The sequence below is a fragment of the Eriocheir sinensis genome, unplaced genomic scaffold (genome assembly GCF_024679095.1).
Source record: "Eriocheir sinensis breed Jianghai 21 unplaced genomic scaffold, ASM2467909v1 Scaffold8, whole genome shotgun sequence".
Taxonomy (NCBI): domain Eukaryota; kingdom Metazoa; phylum Arthropoda; class Malacostraca; order Decapoda; family Varunidae; genus Eriocheir; species Eriocheir sinensis.
This window is the reverse complement of record NW_026112164.1, coordinates 1,361,339-1,384,572: the sequence shown is the minus strand read 5'-3', so window position 1 is coordinate 1,384,572 and position 23,234 is coordinate 1,361,339. Positions and strand designations below refer to the sequence as shown.

At 44.1% G+C, this 23,234-nt stretch overlaps 2 protein-coding genes across 7 annotated transcripts in view; both read left to right on the top strand.

Moving 5' to 3' along the window:
- Positions 1-15,087, top strand: part of LOC126994466 (fat-like cadherin-related tumor suppressor homolog) — a 74,743-nt gene extending 59,656 nt beyond the window's left edge. For 2 of the 6 annotated variants that reach the window (XM_050853779.1, XM_050853778.1), the window contains 4 exons: positions 4,443-4,616; positions 4,770-7,139; positions 7,302-7,635; positions 14,911-15,087. In XM_050853779.1, the coding sequence (XP_050709736.1) occupies positions 4,443-4,616; positions 4,770-7,139; positions 7,302-7,635; positions 14,911-15,017 (2,985 nt within the window). In that variant the 3' untranslated portion in view covers positions 15,018-15,087. Of the gene's footprint in view, positions 1-4,442; positions 4,617-4,769; positions 7,140-7,301; positions 7,636-14,910 lie in introns of those variants that run through there. The other 4 variants (XM_050853781.1, XM_050853780.1, XM_050853783.1 and 1 more) reach the window with 4 other exon arrangements.
- A 3,193-nt stretch (positions 15,088-18,280) lies between these two features.
- LOC126994467 (uncharacterized) lies at positions 18,281-22,198 on the top strand. The gene is made up of 2 exons (XM_050853784.1): positions 18,281-18,897; positions 20,249-22,198. The coding sequence occupies exons 1-2, from the start codon at positions 18,657-18,659 to the stop codon at positions 20,716-20,718; spliced, it is 711 nt and encodes a 236-aa protein (XP_050709741.1). The 5' UTR covers positions 18,281-18,656; the 3' UTR covers positions 20,719-22,198.
- The last annotated feature ends 1,036 nt before the right edge of the window (positions 22,199-23,234 follow it).

Genomic DNA, 23,234 nt, shown 5'->3' with positions numbered 1-23,234 from the left:
TAGTTCCCAGAGTCTTCCCGGCATCCTCCTTTGTGAATTGGAATAATGTCTGCTCACTTCCAGTCTGCTGGGCCCATACCTTCTGCTAGAGAGCTGACTATGACACATTGGATCTTATCAGCTAATTCCTTACTGCACTCCCTTAGACCCAGCCTGACACACCATCCGGTCCTAGTGCCTTCCTCACGTCCAGACCTCCCATTAATCCTTCCACCTCTTGTACTGAAACTTGTCCTCCTTCCAGGTACTCCATACTTTCTTCTCTTCTTTCTTGTCCATTAAAGTCACTCTCCCTTGTAAACACTGCCTGAAAAAAAACATTCACCCAGACTCTAGATTCTAGGATCAAAGGTGAGCTCAGGGGGGCAGCATGAGCCAATGCGAGATGGCACCACTATAAACACTTGCCTGCACCACAATGGGTTGGGGCCGACCATCAGGCCCCACCAAGAAAGCCTACCGGCGCCATAGGTGAAAACGTAAAAAAAGATAAATGAATAAGAAAAAAAAATAAAAAATAATAACTTCCACCATTGCTGCAGCATCCTCGTACTTTTCACCGTCCACCTTAAGTTTATTTATTTCTTCGTTGTTATTCAGCTTGCTATTGACATATCTATAAAATAATTTCAGCTGTGCTTTAAAATTTTCTAGTAGCCTACATTTCTCAAGTAGTTTCTCTGTTCCTCTCTTCATTCATTTCACTTTTTTTTTACATCAAAGGATACGGCTCAAGGGCAACAAAAAAAGTACAAAAAAAAGCCCGCTACTTGCCGCTCCCACAAAACTAAAAAGTAAAGAGTAGTCAAAAGAGAGGTCAATTTCGGGTGGAGAGGTGTCTTGATACACTCTTCTTGAAATAGGTCAAGTCATAGGCAGGAGGAAATACAGACGAAGGAAGGCTGTTCCAGAGTTTACCAGTGAAGGGGATGAAAGAATGGAGATGCTGGTTAACTCTTGCATAAGGTGTTTGGATAGTATAGGGATGAGCATGAGTAGAAAGTCGTGTGCAGCAGGGCCGCGGGAGAGGGGAAGGCATGCAGTTAGCAAGTTCAGAAGAGCAGTCAGCATGAAAATATCGATAGAAGATAGAAAGAGAAGCAACATGGCAGCAGAATTTAAGAGGTAAAAGACTGTCAGTAAGAGGAGGAGAGCTGATGAGACGAAGAGCCTTAGACTCCACTCTGTCCAGGAGAGCTGTGTGAGTGGAGCCCCCCCACATGTGAGATGCATACTCCATACTTGTTTGTACTTCAGCCAAAGGTTCTGTCTTTCCCTTTTCTCCACCTGTTCCATGCTACATCTCTTTCTCACTTTGCTTCACTTTCACTTTCACATCTTCTAATGAACCAAATTTTATTTCTAACTTCCTCTTTTTGACAAGTATTGCCTTACTCCCTCATTGTAAGTCTCCAGTAATGACATCCGCTTCATATCCACTGTTTCCACTCCATAGAACTTACTCCAGTCCGCTTCTTCAAGTGATTTCTCAACTATGCAGAGATCACCTTGCTGTAATTGTATCTCCCAGTTTTGTGGTCTCTTTTCCTCACTTCTCTTCTTTCATTCATCGTAAACTCAAGTACCATGTGATCACTTCGTCCTAGAGGTGTTTTGTACGACACTCTATCTACTAGTTCAGACTCCTTTGTAAATCCTTGAGGGTTCATCACTCCCCTGAAACCTTGTGTTCTTGATCCATTGTGTAAGAGTGTTGTTTATTGCCATCCTCAGCAGCGTATTTCCCCATGACCCTCACCGCCCTCTGACGTCCACTCCTCCCAACACACCTCTTTGCAGTTGAAGTCCCCATCATGGTTAGGTTGTCACTTCCACTCATCATTTCCTCCATACCGTCACTTGTGTCTTTCATCATTCTCTCATATCTTTCATTACCCCAAGATCTCGTTTTTGGTGGAACACACACCACACCAAAGTCTCTGTTTCTGCTTCCTTCCCGGTGTACTCCAACTTTCATCATTTCAGCACATCCCTTGCCATAGTTTACACTGTCAACTCCCAGGTCCTTCTTAACCCGGTAGCAGCGGGGATCATGTTTCTTAATGGTCCCTCCAAGCAAGAAAAATGAGAAAAAATCACCCCTCACACAAACCATTTCATAATGTATATCAAAGCATTTGTGATCAGATTATGTATTATCTATTTTGGGGGGTTTATATCATGGCACAAATTTGGCCCGTCGCTGCTACATGGTAAAGCCACAAATTTGGCCAGTCGCTGCTACACAGTAAAGCCACAAATTTGGCCCGTCGCTGCTACATGGTAAAGCCACAAATTTGGCCCGTCATTGCTACATGATAAAGCCACATATTTGGCCCGTCGCTGCTACACGGTAAAGCCACAAATTTGGCCCGTCGCTGCTACACGGTAAAGCCACAAATTTGGCCCGTCGCTGCTACACGGTAAAGCCACAAATTTGGCCCGTCATTGCTACATCATAAAGCCACAAATTTGGCCCGTCGCTGCTACACGGTAAAGCCACAAATTTGGCCCGTCGCTGCTACAGATAACTCTCAATTTACGTGAGTATTGTGCCCTTGAAGAGGTCGCGTAAATCAAAAAACAATGTAAATCAAACAAGAGGTAGGTTTCTGTCGAAAAATAAATATTCGCTTCATTCAGTAGAGAGAGAGAGAGAGAGAGAGAGAGAGAGAGAGAGAGAGAGAGAGAGAGAGAGAGAGAGAGAGAGAGAGAGAGAGAGAGAGAGAGAATATCCATATCACCAAGATATCCACTCAGGCACTCAGTCTCAGCCTCACTCATGTGAGGAAGAGATGAGGGACAAAATGAGCGACTGGCTAGTATTGGTACCGGTACCGAGCAGTCTGGTACCGGTACCGTACCATATAGCTGGTACCGTTAGTACCGGTACCTGCCCACCCCTATTGTTGAATAGCGTGGCAGCGTAGGTACTGTATTGTTGTTCAAGTGGCGCGCGGGAAGACCTGAGCTCAGCTGTGTGGCCGCGGCGCCGTGTGAGTCTAGTTGCGTGAGACATATGGTAGCCACTCCATAAAATATCGCGTATAAGTGGAAAAAACGTGTAAATGAAACATTTTTTTGGATTTTGGACCCCGCGTTATTTTTAAAAATGCGTAAACCAAACTCGCGTAAATCGAGAGTTACCTGTACCGGGTTAACCAACATCTCACTCCCCCTCCCTGCATTTCCCGTCAGTCTTTTCTCCACACATTGTACTTTCCTCCACTAATGTCTGGGGACACGACAGCATCGCCCAACTTTGTTTCAACTATTCCCATTATGTCCAGTTCGTTCTCCCTCCAGTAGTCATTTACTTTTGCCAGTGCCATTGTTAACCCATTCATGTTTGTGTATGTCATCTTTGGTTTACTTCCTCCCTCTCTGCTGCCCGTCTGTACCACATCCTCAATCTTAACCCCTTGGATGCGGATTTCCTACCAGAAGACATCACCAAGCTGCAGGAGTGGAACAAAAAGTGGCTACTCCAATTTAGTGAAGAAAATGTGAGGTCATGCATCTTGGGAGGGGAAATCCAGCATACCAATACCACATGGGAAACACTCCACTACCCACCACTGAGGCACAGAAAGACCTGGGAGCATATGTTACCAAGCTACCAGTGAAGGCGAAATCCACGCCAATCGCAGCGGACGGGTTAAATCTGTGACCATCCACCAAAACCTTTTCTTCTCCGCCTCTGTCCTGCTCTCGTTTTTTTGCTTGGCTTCTTCCCACAGTTTGTTGACTTTTGCCCTTTCTTCCTTGTTTAGGTCCTTCCTGATCCGTACGTCTTTGTAATCCTCTCTTTTAGAGTTTCCAAGTTCCTGCAAGCACTTCCTCTGCAGCCACCTGCAATCTGAACCTTACCTTAAAAGGTCGATGTCCTCCTTTTACATATTTGCCAATCCTCAGGAGTACTTCCTCTACCTTGTCCTCCAAACTGTGCCTTCATGCTGCACCTCCCTCACCAGCTCAACAGCTGCCTGCTTTTCATTCCTCTCTCTCTCATGTCGTATTGGCAGGACCTTCTCCTTCAGCCCAAAGACAACTACACTCTTCTTTTCAACAACGTCTCTCACCAGCCCATCTTTCTGCCATGTGTGTGTGTGTGTGTGTGTGTGTGTGTGTGTGTGTGTGTGTGTGTGTGTGTGTGTGTTTACCTAGTTGTGATCACAGGCAATGAGCTACACTAGTGGAGTCCCATCTCTGAGTCTCAGTAGGTCAGATTTAGCTTTAAATTTGATTAAAAGTTAGATTGAACAACCTCTTTGTCCAGCCTGATCCACTGTTCACCGCATCCATTGAGAGAATTGTATTTCTAGTTATCTTCCAATCATCTTTCATTTTCAGCTATATGCAACTACATATATACATGCACATTCATATCCATATCCAGTGAACATTGAAGTGGTGCGTCTCAAGTCGTTCTTCTTTATTAGGAGAACCGAGCTGTGGGCTACTCAGTGATCCGCCTCATGGCCACCGATGCCGACGCTGACTCCAGCGGCGCTCCCTTCACCTGGGAGGTGATCAACCAGCCTGTTGAGAGTCGTGCCTTCACCCTGGACCAGGATGGCTCACTGAGGCTGGCCACCAATAAATTGAACCACAAGGTAACACTCAATATTTTGTAACGCATTTAATCCAGTAAAACCATCAGGTGGTCTGAGTGCTCAAGGAAGTATGCATTTTTAATTAAGCTCCACAGATAGTGAGAGTAATACATGAGTGCCATTCTTCAGTCCCTGTTTCCTCTTCTTCACCAGGTCCAGGATCAGTACGTGGTGCAGGTGCGAGTGTGGGACAGCGGCTCGCCACCACTCCACGCTAACACCCAAGTTACCGTCAGTGTGGTGGAGGAGTCCCGCTTCCCGCCAACACTCTTCCCGCTTAAAACAGTGGTCATCAGTTTCCGCAGTGCCTTTCCCGGAGGCATCATTGGGCGGGTCACTGCACTGGACCAGGACCCCTACGACACCCTGCAGTACTCTGTGGCGCCCTATGCAGAGGAAGTCAGCTCCATCAAGTACTTTGACATTGACAGTGAGGACGGCACTCTGGTGGCACTAACGCCTCTTGATGTCGGTAACTACAGCGTCAACGTCAGTGTGTCGGACGGCAGTTATCACCGCACCGTGCAGGCTTCCATCGAGGTCTCCGTGGTCACTGAGGAAATGGTTGAAAATGCCGTCATCATTCGCCTGGGTCCTCTGTCCTCCGATGAATTTCTCTCCAGGTATCAGAAATATTTCCTCAAAGCTATTGCCATAGAGCTGTCAGTTCAGGAGCATTCTGTAGTCCTGGTCAGCCTGCAGCCAGCCCTCGTACACTCACACTCTTTAGATAAGATAGATTACATTCCACAGCGATCCAAAAGAGACATACAGAGGAGTCTTGACGTTCTGATAGTTGTGAGACTCTTTGAAATCTACATGACAAGAGAACATCTGCTGCTGAAGCTAAAAGAAAAACAAGTTGACATAAAAGAGAAGCTTGGCTTGCCCTTCGTGGACATCATGGAGTCCCTGTGTGTGTCTGGCTCAGAGTGCGGCGGCCACGGGGACTGTGTGGACGTGGTGGAAATCAACAATGATGTGGCCATGCCCTTCAACACACAGCTGTCTAGTCTGGTTGCTCCAAGATTTACCCAGAAAGTTGGCTGTGTGTGTGACCAAGGGTATGGAAGCCAGAACTGCACTAATTTAGTCAATGCCTGTGGGCACCGACCCTGTGCTGAGTATGAGGAGTGTGCGCCCACCAACACCAGCAGCCGAGGCTACACGTGCCAGTGCCCTGCCGGCAGAGCAGGACCTTCATGCCGAGTGGACCTGACAAAGTGCCGCAGCCCTGCGTGCCACTACCCACTGAGGCCTCTCTCCTTCAGGGGAAAGAGCTATGCCCAGTACAGCATAGCTCAGCAAGGTAAGAGCAGCTCACTGATGCTGAGTGCCTTCATGCGCACCAGACACCCGGTGGGAATGCTGGTCTTTGCTGCCGGGGACGTGGACTACAGCGTGCTGGAGGTGGCCGGCGGACATGTGCAGTACCGCTGGGACTGTGGCAGCGGGGAAGGACTGGTCAGGGTGTCCACGGTGAGGGTCGACAATGATGCGTGGCACTTCATCAACCTGACCAGAGACGGCACCATATCAACACTGAGTGTGGACGGCGAGGTGAGTTCAGGAGCGGCGCCGGGTGCTAATGACATTCTGAACATGGATTCAAACTTCATGTATCTCGGTGCTACCCTCAGCAGTGAACCAGAGTCAGGCATGTCTTCCTATTCCCAAAGCAGCCTGGGATTTGTGGGTTGCCTCGATCAGATCATTATTGACGGCACCGAGCTTCCCGTGTCAATAACAGGGACGGCTTCCGGGGGCACGGTGCTCACGCGCCTGGCCGACGTGGAGCTTCAGTGTCCAGGCGTGCTGCCCTGGCCGGCGTGTGGCTCCTACCCTTGCCAGAACGCTGGGACATGCAAAGAAAATGAAGGTTCTTATAAGTGCAATTGCCCTCCACGCTTTACCGAAGCACAGTGCCAGGTGGACACGGCTCCCTGCTCCTCCTCACCCTGTCTTAATGGAGGCGAATGTATTGTTGTTGGCCATACCTATAAGTGTCAATGTCCTTCAAAACTGAGTGGAAAACGTTGTGAATATGGCATTTTCTGCAACCCAAACCCTTGTCAGAATGGCGGTCGCTGTGAGGAGGGTGCCGATGGGCCTATATGCAAGTGCCAACACTTTACCGGTGCAATGTGCCAGCTGGACATTGATGAGTGTACCCGCAACCCTTGCCAGAGCGGGGGAACCTGCCTCAACTTCTTTGGTGGGTTCAAGTGCATATGTTCCTCCAATGTTACCGGTGAATACTGCACAGAGGCCGTTAGGAAGCCTGAAGAGCCGTCCTCCTCCCTGAACATCACCCTGGAGGAGCTGCTGTGCATCTTGGCCGTGTTCCTGGGGTGCGTGATGGCCGTGCTGCTGCTGGGGACCTGGCAGCGGTGGCGGTGGAGGCACAAGCGTCACCAGCAGAACAACCGCGTCAAGCTCACGGACCACCACGTGAAGAACGACCTCAAGGCGAATGACGCACCCAAAAGAAACTCCAAAATCTGCAACGTGGAGGCAGACCAGGTAAGACAGACACTCCCACACGTTAGTTTTATCAGACTCACTTCCTTGGCATCAAGTTACAGGCTGCAATTTGAATGTTTTCTGTCCATATTTCATTTTGTGGATGTTGTTGAGCCTCTGTGTGTTAGGGCGTCAGCGTCTTAGATGTTTTGTTTCTTACAGACTTTTGAGTTGTTTTCTTTTTGTTACCTTGGTGCCACACAGCAGGGGCCGCCGCTGCCCCCCCACCCGGCCTCCTACACCCCCAGCGGCAATGACTCCGCCATTCTCAACACCCTTAAGCACCTGGCGGACCTGTCTGCCGTGGGACACGAGAATCTTGAGCTGGAGACACTTTCACGATGCTCCCACGAGTTCCTCCACAGCCTTAAAAAGCCCGTGGTCATGCCGCCCAACCTCTCCCCTCCGCCGCCCTCCAACAGTGACTCCGACTCTCTCCACAAGCCCTGGGACCACCACAACAACCTCAACGACTCCTACTTCATGCCCATCAAGGGTGAGTCAAATAGCTCTGTAAATAGAGCAATATATGGAGCAGGGGGTCCCAACCATTGTTTACCCATGACCCCATTTTCCATGCCTCCTTCACTCATCTCCCTCGCTGCTCAGGCTTCCACAATTACATTTTAGCGTCCACACTTTAAAAACTTATTAATAAACTTGTATGTGGTATATTAGGCAGAAGTAAATAGCTGGAATAAAAAAGCACATTATAGAACACACCTCCCTTCATACATCTCCCCTCGCTGCTCAGGCTTCCACAATTACATTTTAGTGCCCACACTTTGAAAACTTGTTAATAAACTTGTATGTGGTATATTAGGCCAAGGTAAATAGCTGGAATAAAAAAGCACATTATAGAACACACCTCCCTTCATACATCTCCCCTCGCTGCTCAGGCTTCCACAATTACATTTTAACGTCCACACTTTGAAAACTTGTTAATAAACTTGTATGTGGTATATTAGGCCGAGGTAAATAGCGGGAATAAAAAAGGACAGAGAAGAACATATTGAGCCTCTAGTCTAGTGAATTGAAGCCTAATGCAATGGATAGGATTTTAATGAGATTTTTTTCTTGGTTACCGTCTGTCTCCCAGTTGCCAATAAATGAATAAATAAATAAATAAGAAAATAGAAAATAAATAAATATTGCCCAACAGAAAAGATCAAATTAGCACACTTGGGACGATTTACACCAAGTTGAGAACCCCTGATATAGAGTTTATACATACAAACATGCATGACCTAACATAACCTCAGTACTATTAATCCAATACTGAAACTTTAATGTCAAGTCATGAGGTAAGATTTCAGCACTGGATTAATAGTACTGAGCAGGGCCGTGGAGTCGGAGGAGTCGGGTACTTTTGGCCGGAGTCAGAGTCGATAAAAATACCCCCGACTCTGACTCCTTAACGTAATCCTTTATCATGTAATGTAGTTGTGAACTTTTTTTCTTATACATTATCCGGATGTTGTCTATATAGAGTACATATAATTTTGATGTAAATACATGTAAGAGAAAGGACCTCAAGAGAGTCTACCGGCACTACAGGCAGCATCTATAAAAAAAATAAAAAAAATTGCCATAGAGGGGGAGGGGCATGGGGGCCGGAGTCAGAGTTGGAGTTGCAACTTTAAAATTTCCCGGAGTCGGAGTCAGAAAATTTTAACTCCGACTCCACACCCCTGGTACTGAGGTTATTAAGATGTATAGTAAAAGTCCGCTCAGCCTGTTTGGAGGTGAGCAGCCCGGTGGTGGATGATCGATGTGCCAGACTGTTGGGTGGTACTTACATGCATGAGCAGTTAAAGGCTGCCACAGAGTATTAACTGCTTGACTGCAGATTTCCTACAAGAAGACATCACCAAGCTACAGGAATGGAACAAAAAGTGGCTGCTACAATGCAGTGAAGAAAAATGTAAAGTCATGCACCTTGGGAGGGGAAGCATATCAATACCACATGGGAAACACTCCACTATCCACCACAGAGGCAGAGAAAGACCTGGGACTATATGTTACCAAATGAAGGGATATCCAGCACACCGATACCATATGGGAAATACTCCACTATCCACCACAGAGCCAGAGAAAGACCTGGAACTATATGTTACCAAATGAAGGGATATCCAGCACACCGATACCATATGGGAAATACTCCACTATCCACCACAGAGTCAGAGAAAGACCTGGGACTATATGTTACCAGGCTACCAATGAAGGGATATTCAGCACACCAATACCACATGGGAAACACTCCACTATCCACCACAGAGCCAGAGAGAGACCTGGGACTATATGTTACCAGGCTACCAATGAAGGGATATCCAGCACACCAATACCACATGGGAAACACTCCACTATCCACCACAGAGGCAGAGAAAGACCTGGGACCATATGTCACCAGGCTACCAGTGAAGGGATATATATGATACCAGGCAACCAGTGAGGGCAAAATCTGTGCCAATCACAGTGGACAGGTTAAGACACCTCTCCACTTCAAATTGACCTCTCCTTTGGCCTCTCGTTCTGCTTTCATTTGTTGAAGCATTGTATAGCAAGCTTCTTTGTTGCTCTTTTTGTTTTTTTGCCCTTGAGCTGCCTCCCTTGTAAAAAAATAATCCTCTTGTCATCTGCTCCCTCTCTTCTGATGAGGTGCTGTACCGTGCTGTGAGTTCTGAGGTGCTGTATGGTTTTGTATGGCAGGGTGGGAATGAATGAGTGCTGTGATGGAAGAGGAGGGGAAGGAGGGTGTAAGAGAGGTGGCAGGAGAGGGAGGAACATGATTGATGGGAAGCAGCTGCCTGAATGAAGTGATTTTTGGCCTTAGGAAAGTCAGGCAAGGTTACTAAATTGCCCTCATTAATCCCTATAACCCAAGTGAGAACTCCTAATAAAGCACCTCACAGTCTAGGGCTTTCCAGGGAATATAAGCTTTTTTATCTTACCCCATATGAGATAAGTGATTTTAGGCTTTCGTTAAGTCAGGAAAGGTTACTAAATTGCCAATATTCATCCCTATAACCCATCTGGAAACTTCTAATAAATCACCTCATAGTCTCCGGCTTTCCAGAGAATATAAGCCTTTTAATCTCACCCCATATGAGTTAAGTGATTTTAGGCTTTCAATAAGTCGGGCAAGGTTACTAAATTGCCCTTATCAATCCCTATAACCCATCTGTAAACTTCTAATAAATCACCTCACAGTCTACAGCTTTCCAGAGAATATGTAATTTTTATTTTTTTTTTTTTTCCGTACAAGTGAAGTGAATTTGGCTTTCATTAACTCAGGCAAGGTTACTAAATTGCCTTTATTCATCCCTATAACCCATCTGAGAATTTATAATAAATCACCTCACAGTCTATACAGCTCTCTGGAGAATATAATTTGAGGGTTTTTAGTCACCTCATATGAGTGAAGTAAATTTGGCTTTCAGTAATTATTAACTCAGTAGCAGCGGGGATCATGTTTCTTAATGGTCCCTCAAAGCAAGAAAAATGAGAAAAAATCATCACTCACACAAACCATTTCATAATATATATCAAAGCATTTGTGATCAGTTATGTATCATCTATTTTGGGGGGTTTATATCATGGCACAAATTTGGCCCGTCGCTGCTACCAGGTTAATCCCTGTAACCCACCTGAAAACTTATAATAAAGCACCTCACCGTCTACAGTATTCCGGAGAATATGTTGATTTTTTTTAGTCCTCCCCGTACAAGTGAAGTGAATTAGGCTTTTGTTAAGTCAGGCAAGGTTACTAAATTTCCCTTATTAATCCCTACAACCCATCTGAAAACTTCTAATAAAGCACGTCACAGTCTATGGCTTTCCATAATATGTAAGTTAATTTTTTTTTTTAGTCAACCTGTACAAGTTAAGTGATTTTAGGCTTTCATTAAGTCCCTTATTAATCTCTGTAACCCATCTGAGAACTTCTAATCAATCACCTCACAGTCTACGGCTTTCCAGAGAATATAAGCTTTTTAATCTCACCCCATACGAGTTAAGTGATTTTAGGCTTTCATTAAGTCAGAGAAAGTTACTAAATTGCCAATATTCATCCCTGTAACCCGTCTGAAAACTTATAATAAATCACCTCACAGTCTAGGGCTTTCCGGAGTATATGTTAACCCAGTAGCAGCAGGGATCATGTTTCTTAATGGTCCCTCTAAGCAAGAAAAATGAGAAAAAATCATCACTCACACAAACCATTTCATAATATATATTAAAGCATTTGTGATCAGTGTGTGGATCATCTATTTTGGGGGGTTTAAATCATGGTACAAATTTGGCCCATCACTGTTACACGGTAAAGCCACAAATTTGGCCCGTCACTGCTACACGGTAAAGCCACAAATTTGGCCCGTCACTGCTACACGGTAAAGCCACAAATTTGGCCCATCACTGCTACATAGTAAAGCCACAAATTTGGCCCGTCGCTGCTACACAGTAAAGCCACAAATTTGGCCTGTCGCTGCTACACGGTAAAGCCACAAATTTGGCCCGTCGCTGCTACACGGTAAAGCCACAAATTTGGCCCATCGCTGCTACACGGTAAAGCCACAAATTTGGCCTGTCACTGCTACACGGTAAAGCCACAAATTTGGCCCGTAGCTGCTACACGGTAAAGCCACAAATTTGGCCCATAGCTGCTACACGGTAAAGCCACAAATTTGGCCCGTCGGTGCTACACAGTAAAGCCACAAATTTGGCCCGTCGCTGCTACACGGTAAAGCCACAAATTTGGCCCATCGCTGCTACACGGTAAAGCCACAAATTTGGCCTGTCGCTGCTACACAGTAAAGCCACAAATTTGGCCCATCGCTGCTACACGGTAAAGCCACAAATTTGGCCCATCGCTGCTACACAGTAAAGCCACAAATTTGGCCCATCGCTGCTACACAGTAAAGCCACAAATTTGGCCCATCGCTGCTACACGGTAAAGCCACAAATTTGGCCCGTCGCTGCTACACAGTAAAGCCACAAATTTGGCCCATCGCTGCTACACGGTAAAGCCACAAATTTGGCCCATCGCTGCTACACAGTAAAGCCACAAATTTGGCCCATCGCTGCTACACAGTAAAGCCACAAATTTGGCCCGTCGCTGCTACACAGTAAAGCCACAAATTTGGCCCATCGCTGCTACACGGTAAAGCCACAAATTTGGCCCATCGCTGCTACACGGTAAAGCCACAAATTTGGCCCATCGCTGCTACACAGTAAAGCCACAAATTTGGCCTGTCGCTGCTACCAGGTTAAGTTTTTCAGTCACCCCGTACAGCTCGTTTCTATGTCCTTGGATCACTTTAGTCTCTCCTCTGTACTAATTTAAGAGAACTGTATCCTCTCTGTAATAGGGGCACCAAAATTGAGCAGTCTTATCCAGGAAGGGTCTAACCAGTGGCAAATATACAACTAGGATTACTTCTGCACTGCCAGTTGCTGATGCCCATAGAAATACAGCCCAAGACTATTTTGCATTGAGCTCTTTCAAGTGGAGAGTATCAAGACCCCTATCCACCCAAAATTGACCTCGCTTCTGGCCTCTCGTTCTTTTTTTCTTTTGTCGAAGCATATATATGTGTACATATAGCAGGCCTTTTTGCTGCTGTTTTTGTTTTTTGACCTTGAGCTGCCTCCCCTGCTGTTTAAAAAAAAAAAATGTTTGGTTCAGGGCAGTAATACAGTGATTTGGGGGTTGAATGTCAGGGCTCACACATACCTAGAGTGACCAAGACTTGTTTTATTTATTTGTTTTCATTATTTGGTTTCATTATTTGTTTTAACTATTTGGAAGATCATTTTTTCCTACACTTAACCCGGGAGCAGCGGGGATCATGTTTCTTAATGGTCCCTCCAAGCGAGAAAAATTAGAAAAAATTACCCCTCACACAAACCATTTCATAATATATATCAAAGCATTTGTGATCAGATTATGTATCATCTATTTTGGGAGGTTTATATCATGGCACAAATTTGGCCCGTCGCTGCTGCACAGTAAAGCCACAAATTTGGCCCGTCGCTGCTACCAGGTTAAAATTATCAGCATCTCCATGTTGAACTGCATCATCCATTCATGGGAACACTCGTACAGTGCATTTAGGTCGCCCTGCAATACCAGTGTCACTGATTAGTCGTCCTATTTATGTGTCATCCACAAACTTCCTGATGTCACTGGTTGCACTGCAGTCAAGATCATTGATGTAAATAGTAAATAGCAATGGATCTAAAGCTAAACCTTGTGGGCTGCCATCAGTAACACACACCCAGTCTGATTTATCTGTGTTTACTTGAACTCTCTGCGTCTTGTCTCTTAGTCACCTCCTGATCCACCCCAAACCTTAGCCCTCTGTCCCATGTGCTTTGACTTTATTTAAGTCTTGAATGCTCAACTTAAAGTGAGATACATAAACAACATCATAATTTTCATCCTTTCCTGCCCCTTCATGCACCTTTTGAGAAGTGACATAAGGTTAGTGAGATGAGATTTACCTTCGTGAACCCATGCTGGAAGTCAGTAATCTGATTGTATTTGTCTGGGTGGTCATGAATATTTCTAGCTGTAACACACAAATGATTTCCTACAACTGACTTTAAACCAGTTGGTGGTAATTAGACACAGCTTATTTATCCCTCTTTGTAAATATTGGTACAACATTGGCCTTTTCCCTAGTGCCAGTACTACCCCAGTGCTGGACGACTTCATAACCATAGTGGCCAGTGGTTTGGAAATGTCCAGGCCTCCACAGCAGCTCCCTTACCATTGGAAATAAGTCTTGGCAGGGTCAGTCATTTCCCTCAGGGCACACGACTTGTTGGCCTCCCTGTGCTCTGCCTCACCAAGAGTTGTCTCTTACAGATACATCCCAGTGAGCAGGGGTGACTTGTGGGTAGTGAGTCATAGGCCCATAGAGCAAAAATTTGCATGCACAGGGAATGAAGGTAAAAAAAAAAACATGATTAATTTTCCTGTTTACTAAAGTGATAGCTAGTAGTTTGACACACAGCCACTTTAGTGATGCCCAGCAGTCCTGCCAAGGTGTGCGTTACAGAAGGCATCAGCTCACCGCCTCACCGTTCACTGTTACCTCACAGCCCTAGAGCAGTACAAGGAGCACAGGCAGCTTGATGCTTTAAGTATTTTCCCTTCTTCACTGCATGTGTTTACACATCTGCTGTGGCAACCCTTCTAAGGGAATGCTGAGCAGTAGCTGCCAAAACATATATGGAAATATCATCATACTAATTTATACTTTCTATGTACTGCCATGTACACTGCAACACTTCCATGCTTTCAATGGCAGCTGTGATTCTTGCCCTGAGATCGTCAGTGTTTGTCTCCAGAGATTTCTACACTCAACTTTTGACGAATCACCTAAGAAATTAAATGTCAAGTGTGATGTTGGGGAACCTCACTGCCTTAAGAATGGGATGGCCAGGTCACCAATTTAGGAGTAATTTATTCAAAGGCTTGGGGAGTATTGGGGCCTTTTCCTTTTTTTCCCCTGTTGAGTGTCTCCTCTCATTACTGGCCTGTGTTTATTTGTACTTGAGGCGTTGGGTGTGCACCAAATCGTGAGGACCAGAACTATATTATAACTTGCAATTTTTCTAACTCCCTATATCATAACTTGCAACTTTATCTCCTTTTCCCTGTTGAGTGTCTCCTCTCCTTACTGCACTATGTTTATTTGTATCTGAGGCATTGGGAGTGCGTCAGATTGTGAGGACCAGAACTTCATGTGTCCTCGTTGTTCTTCAGATGTGGGCTGTGACCTGGTGACCAACCTCGGCGAGACCCACACCTCCTCGGCCCGGCAGTCTCCATTTTCAGACGATTCTTCAGGTATGGCATTCTTAACCCGGTAGCAGCGGGAATCATGTTTCTTAATGGGCCCACCAAGCGAGAAAAATGAGAAAAAATCACCCCTCACACAAACCATTTCATAATATATATCAAAGCATTTGTGATCAGATTATGTAGCATCGATTTTGGGGGTTTATATCATGGCACATATGGCCCGTTGCTGCTACACTGTAAAGCCACAAATTTGGCCCGTTGCTGCTACTGGGTTAATGTAGCCCTTCCAGACCCCTGTATTTTATTTCTTTATTTTTTCAGCTTTCTTAATAGGCTTTTCTTTCATCATTACTTTCCTTACCATTATCATCATTACCATTATCATTATTTCTATTTTCCCATCTGTGCTCCTCTCCTATTTCATCCTGATCCCTATCTTTATCCTCTTCTCCCTTCCTTTCCCCTTTCCCTCCCCTCCACCTTTTCTCTCCCCTCCCTCCTCCTCCCTTCCTGCTCCTCCTTCATCACTGTCCTCTCCCTCCTCTCCATCTCCTCCTGCCTCTCCATTGTCTCCCTTTCCCACCCTTCCTCTCACTCCCCTTCTTCCTCCCCCTTCCCCTACTTAGCTACTCCTCAAAAAGTATATCTGCCGTGTTTCAGTCGTCATTTGCCATTTTAAAAATTGACTTGCCATTGATTTCTGAGAACTAAATAATAAGTAAAGAAAAATATTAACTCAGCATTGATAACTTGTGCAGATTAATGGGTTTATTTTATTCAAGCCATAAATTCAATCTTCAGCATGAGAAAGGAGAAAAAGAAATTGGTACCTTACATCTTTTGCACACACACACACACACACACACACACACACACACACACACACACACACACACACGGCATGGGGAGAGAGATTTTTAAAACTGACTACGGAAAACTTAATGATGCAGTGGGTGACTGAAAATACAAGATACAGGAGTGATGACGACCCACCAAGACTGGACCTGGGGCTGACGAAGGGAGTGCACCTGTTAAATGAGTTAAGATATGTGTGTCCCACGGGAAAAAGTGATCATGTAATAATAGAGTTGGAAACCGATGAGGATGTCACTGAGGAAGATGAATCATACAAAGGAAAAAGGAGAAACTGCAGGAAAGTGGACATAGAAAATCTCAAGAAATATTACAAAAAACTGGACTGGAAAAAGTTAAAAAGAACAAGCAAAGTGCAGGAAAAGTATGATGTTTTCATAGAGGCATATGAGACAGGAGTCAAAAAATGTCCCATTATATAAACCAATAGAAAGAGGAAAGCAAGATTGGTTTAACGCAAGAAGTGCAGGCGCAAAGAAAAAAAGGGACAGAGTGTGGAAAAGACTGAAAAGAACCAGAGGAATAAAGAAGACTTTAAGATGGCAAGAAATGAATATGTGAAAATAAGGAGGGAGGAAGGGAAAGGATATCAACACCCTTACTCCCTCTCTTCGCCTCCTATCCACCACTTCATCAGTTTTTTCTTCTTCATTCTCCAAAAAAAATTCTTCTTATCTTCCTCTGATCTTTCCTCATTCCTTTTTTTCACTTCATTTATCATTTCTTTTACCTTCATTCTTTCATCCTCCGTCATATTTCTCCTCACATATATCTGTTTGTATACTTCAGAGTTGTTTAATCTCCACAACCTATTTAGGATGGTTTCTGTTGTCATTTGGGATCTTAACTTAATCTTTAATGGCCTGTTCTTTCCTTCCTCATACCTTCCCAATCTTGTTATTTCATCTACTTCTTCCTCAAACTTTTCCTCTTCTTCAGTATTCAAATTTCTCAATACACTTTTCACCCTATTCTTCTCACAACTTTCCCTCTGAGTCTTCACTGTGTTTTTCTTCTTGTACACCAAACATTATGACATTTTTTCTTATCTGCCATGTCCCTCACCATTGTTTCTGTGTGTGTGTGTAAGAGAGAGAGAGAGAGAGAGAGAGAGAGAGAGAGAGAGAGAGAGAGAGAGAGAGAGAGAGAGAGAGACACACACACACACACACACACACACACACACACACACACAGTATAGTATATACATATATAGATATATGTATTTCAGAAAAAATCTTTCCTTTTTAATCTGTCATGGCGGGAGTTTTGTTTGTGTGATGGCCCAGGGTTGCATCATGTGGTGCCGGCCAGGAGTGCCCAGCTCCTGTACTGCACAGAGGTTCCCGGTGGCACGCTGTGCTGCTGCAGCATGGGTCACCCACTGATGGCACTAATAGCATGCCTGCTTAACACTGACTTGGTTAATGCACCCTAATGAAAATTCTATTAAATTTCACTCCATGTATTTATTTGGTGTCAGCTTCTAATTTATGATCTGCATAAATTTGATTTTGTCCAAGGAAACACTGAAAGCCTTTCTGTGAGGGGTTTAGGTTCTTCCCCTCACAGCGAGGAGGGAAGTGTGAAGGTTTTGCAGCGTACTCTCACGACAAGACTTTACCCTCAGGAATAACAAACTTCTATTTATATCCTGGCGGGTGCAGAGAGGGGCCAGGCGTCAGGTTCCCCTGCCGTGCCCCCTCTCCCCTGCCCCCACCTCCTGGCTCGCCGGGCCCCAGCACATTTAGACTACCCTCAAGAGGCCACCACAGCTGATAGTGACCACACCAGAAGATTGTTGCATGGCCCTCAGAGCCAGGCCTCTGCCTTGCATGGGCCCTACACAAGGGCTCCCCATGGCTTTGACAGCCAAAGGGTTTCTGAGAGGCAATGCAGCGCTGTGCCAACACTCACCCGACTGAGTTCGTGTGCTGCTTGAGATAACCGGCCACTGCTGCGAGTCTTCTGAGGCTCAGCTTTGAGTAGCACTTACCATGACAAACTATACAAGTTAACATGGTGATAGTAACGTGCTTTTTTAATATCTTAAGAACACGAGTGCTGTCGTGTTTCATCCCCGTGTAACTTTGTGATCTGTTCCTTCAGCTGCTGCTAACTGACACAGTCTTGTGTTGTGGTTGACGGGCACAGACACTCTTTCATCACACAGCCAAAAGAGCAACAAAGTAGTACATAGTTAATATGAAGCTAGTGCTTTTGTTGATTTACACAATTTTTTATTGATTTTTTGGGTTTACAACTTACAAAAAGTTTCATATATATATATATATATATATATATATATATATATATATATATATATATATATATATATATATATATATATATATATATATATATATATATATATATATATATGATAACTTTTGAACCTCATCTATAATAATGAATTTGCTCTGTAATTTTAAGTAAGTTTCCCAGGTTGAGAGAAGGGAGAATGCACAGTGTAAATATAAGCCTCTGGGACATGACCACTCACGTGTCTTCTGTTTTCCTTGCACGCAGCACCGAGCCAGCAGAAGAAGAAAGGTACCTACCCATACTTTAGTAGTAATATAATTTCCTCCTTTTGTGTGTTTTACAAAAGTCATAAAAGTCTGCAGGAGAATTAGGCTAAACGAGGTGTTGCAACTTTAAGTGTAATAGTCAGTATTAGATTAATATTTTTTTTGCATGGTATCCCATACATCATATTCACCATCTTGTGATGCATGTGGAGAAAGCTCTTGCAGCATCATGGGTCTGGGACTGTCACGTAGAAATCTTTATAGCACGCTGTGAATACACTGACATACACTGAAGGCTGAGGAATGTGGATCTGTGTCAACAAACCCACATGTGGCTCAGTGTCAGAAAGCCTGGTAATATATGTCTGTGTTTCCCAAATCCTAGGCTACCACTGGGAAGACTATGACATGCATGGCCCCCACACGCTGGTGGGCTGCGGCAGCGAGGGGGCCACGGCCGCCCCGCCAGACTTGCTGATGCTGAGCCAGGGCACCTCCCTCTTCCACGGAGACGACCTCATGGAGGGAACGCCACTGCTGCCATGTGAGACTTTTTGTGTGGTTGTGGATGTTATTTTCTTTGAGTAATTGCATCTACAATCAGGTTTAAGCAGCTTTCTTCTCCTATACTGTAATTTGTGTCATGAATATATATAAAAAATGTTGGCACCAAATCTGCCCTTGTGGGGCTCCTCAGTAGTCTCTTCAAATGAAGTGATTCTCTGGTGCCTGGCAATATATATGTCAGGCCTCTCCTGATTGGCTGGGTTTCTATGACTCATGACAATGGCCTGTCAATCACACATGCTCTCGTGCCACACATTACTATGATGTTTGTCACAGCTCGCCTCTTATACAAGATAAACAGACTTAGAACTGATTGTAGAACTCGCAAAATGCTTGTCAAAATTCGGTAAAACAAAAAATAAATGAATAAATATATATGAAAATTAGTAATGTGATGCAGGCAGTGAGATGTACAGCAGAGGAGCAAGGAGGAGTGAGTGTGTGTGAGGGAAGGAGCTCACCACGGCAGGAAGAGTGAGTAGCAGCTCACCACTCATCCTGTCAACACATGACTAGTATGGTGATGTAGGATATTTGAGAGGCGCAGCAGAGGAGAGAACCAAATATAAACATGTACTTCAACCTTGTCACGTGATGGACACACAGTTCTTTTGGTCATTGAGGGAGCGACTTATTGAAGCAGATCAAAGTGTCTGAGCAAGGGTTGTGATGTGCCAAGGCCCTTGAGTGGTGGCACTGTCCTCCGTGGGAGCCGGTGAGTAATATAAACATGGTAGACTGTTCCCGTAGAGTGTACCTCGCCATACCCATAGAGCGGTTCACCCGTAACATTGGTTATCATGCAAGCAAGCATTGAAAATTTGTTGGCACTCTACTGGAAATTTCCGAAAAACCCTTTTGCTGGTAAATCTGTCGGTGCCAAATATTGCATGGGACTTACTGAGACCATGTTGTTGAACTGTTTTTATTATTACTACTACTCTGCTACTATAGTGAACCAAAATTGGCGAGTGTTGTGGTGTTGGCTCCTGCGGGTCCTTTCCTCCTGTCTGCTCTGCCACACAGTTGCAACACCTATCTCTTCCTCCCTTATGTTAGCTATAGCTAGCATATGAAAGGAAAATATAGGTGTTGGGACTGTGTGGCAGAGCAGAGGGGAGGAAAGGACCTGCGGAAGCCAACGCCAAAACAGGCTCACCAATCTGGTTTTATTATACTCCAACTACTGTTACTACTGGTGCTGCTGCTGCTACTTCCACCAATGATATTCAAGCAGTTACAGCACTACTAGCTATCACTACTTGTTCCAGCTCCATAATAACAAACACCCTGGCTGTTGAGCTGACTGAGTGCGTGTTGTCCTCCAGGCTCTGCTGCCACACCCCTGCTGAGTGTGGACGCCCGGGGCGGTCCAGACGGCCGGGACACACCAGACGGTGACGAGGACAATGATGATCCCTGCAGCTTTGAGGAAATACTCCTGGCAAATAATATATCTGTTGACTCATGCCAAGACCTGACTTTTGATCATTCGTCTAAATACAACATTGTCTTGGACCTTGAAGATGACTGCCCAGAGTCAGCCCTGAAGATATCCAACATGCCTTCTGTCATCGAGGACGCCAACAGGCTCGGCAGCCCCAGGAGCCGCCGCCCCTTCCACTGCAGAGACTACAGCTGCGTGTCGGACCTGTCCTTCCTCTCCGCCCTGGAGGAGGAAGGCGTTGACGACTCAATGTCTGAACTCCAGGAATCTGACTATGAGCTGCTGGATAGAGTCAGTGAGCCCCTCACACCCACACTGGTGCAGACTTCCCTCTCAGAAGTGTTTCTATAGTCTTGTGATGTGATGACAGCTGCTGCTGGACAAGGAGCAAAAACTTTTTACCCCACCAACTCCCAGCAATTTGTTTAACATTAAATTAAATATGTGGGAAAGATAAATATGAATTACATGATAGGTAGGTAGATAGATAGTAGATGGATGAATAGATAGGTAGATGTACCGAGAGAAAGAAGAAATTATTAAATATACTTTTATACAAATATATACATAACATACACATTCTGTTCATGTTTCAGACAAACTTGCATTCATGGAAAGATTACTAAAATCTAATTTACCACAAACTAAATTCATTATTCCGTAAGGAAAAAATGGAACAGGTGTAGTTGCTTTCTATTACTGCATGAAAACCTGGAGTAACCAACAGCACTTGTATAAATTATCTAAAGTATCACAAGCAGTGTGCAACATTTTCTCAAGCCAAGCCTTCACATGTCAGGTCAGCACAATGCATAGAAGAGAACATTTTTACCAAAAAGGCTGAGCCGAGTGAGTCGAGAATCACATAAAGTTTTGTACAAACGAGCAAAGGACAGAGACACTGTGTTTATGAACACACATTATCTCAGGATGGTTAAGGGAAGCCACTTGTAGCCAGCCCAAAGGGGTTACAAGCTGTTGCCAAAGGTGGGGTTTCATGTTAAAGCAACAGGATGAGTCAGTGAGTGTATTGTGAGGCACAAGCCACAGAGCTGTTCCCGTGTGGACTGAAGGCTGCTGTACTGAAGGGGGAGGCACGACTAAGGCCATCAAAAATATGCCTCGCGCCAGATAAGATAGTACAAATAGACCTCAAGATGCTGGAGAGGATGTGCATAAGCCATCATATTGTAAAATGTGTTATACCATTTTTTATACTTTAGTATGTTTTCATAGTCTGAAAATGCAAGTGCACCTATTATCATTATTCCTCATGGGAATTTTAAGTTAAAGAAATTCATATTATGCAACCCATCCATGAATGCAAGTCCACATCAGTCATTATAGTCCATTTCATTCCATCTGTCCACTCACGAACTTAGATGTGGCACCTGCGCATTGTTAGTTCATGATTGCGTGAAGATAAACTTTATATTTTCAGCGATGTATTTGAATGTTTGTGTATACAAAAAAACCTTGTCTTTTTATATGAACCGCAAACATGCTGATTTGCATCGATAATCTACCAAGAGTTAACCAGCATCTCCATTCTCTCATCCCCTTCACAGGTAAACTCTGGAACAGTCTTCCTTCATCTGTATTTCCTCCTGCCTATGACTTGACCTCTTTCAAGAAGAATGCATCAAGACACCTCTCCACCCGAAATTGACCTCTCTTTTGGCTACTCTTTACTTTCAACTTTTGTAGAAGCGGCGAGTAGCGGGCCCTTTTTTTTACTCTGTTGCCCTTGAGCCGCATCTTTTGATATATATATATATATATATATATATATATATATATATATATATATATATATATATATATATATATATATATATATATATATATATATATATATATATATATATATATATATATAAGCAAACGAAAGAACAATTTGCATATCAAATAATATAGTCTAATCATACTCGAACGATTCATAGCCTTTCAGATACCCATATTTCATCTTATTCAGGTACATAAAGTGACATCCCACTCTGCAAGTGTCTATACATAAGTAATTTAAGGAATTTTGATGTGTTGCATGTAAACAGCATGGGTAGCCTAATATTCTAAATAGCCTAGCATCGCATTCAAGTTACTATATACTTCTTCATGTTATTTTGATTATTAATCATTATTTACATGCAGTAAATTATTAAGATATCCTCTACATGCAATTGCAGGGCCAGATGTCTTTTAATATACCTGAAATGAGTTATCAATCAATGAATTTGAAAAAACATAGATCGTTGGAGCATGATGTGACTGTTGTTTGATACAAGCTTGTCTTTTCGTGTGCTTGTGTTAGATTATCGATGCAAATGACCGAGTTGTATTTTGTACACATAAACATTCAAATATATTATTGAAAAATAAGCTTGAATGTCTATCACAACAGTTGATTTTCATGTATTCATGAACTAGACATGCACAGGTGCCACATCCATCATAATTCCTGCTTTGTTGGTGGACAGATGAAATGAAACGGACGATAACAGGACATACAAAGAACAGGTTTCGGTACCGTACTGGTACTGTGTTTTTATTTCATGCAACAACTAGTTTTTTATACTTTTTTCTCCTTTCCTACGACCAATAGCTCTGTTCACAGCTTAACCACCAGCCAGTCACACCCTGCATTGATTCCCCATGCAGGACAGTAACCTCTCATGACAGTGTGACACTCAAGACTCAATGAGGAGCCTCCCAGCAGGAGCTGCTCAGGAGGCAGGTCATTACTGTGGTGCCTTGGGGACTACTGGCAGCTTGTACACATGGAAACTTTGATGTTTAATATTCCAATGTGAAAAAGTGAACACCAGAGATTTCTTTATTGGTGTGTCCCATGAACGCAAAAGTTACAA

Bases quoted from the DNA above. Each gene is read 5' to 3' on its own strand.
- LOC126994467 (XM_050853784.1), top strand. From the start codon at position 18,657: ATGTGGATCTGTGTCAACAAACCCACATGTGGCTCAGTGTCAGAAAGC. The intron at 18,898-20,248 runs GTGAGACTTTTT...GTTGTCCTCCAG, and splicing joins GGGAACGCCACTGCTGCCAT to GCTCTGCTGCCACACCCCTG.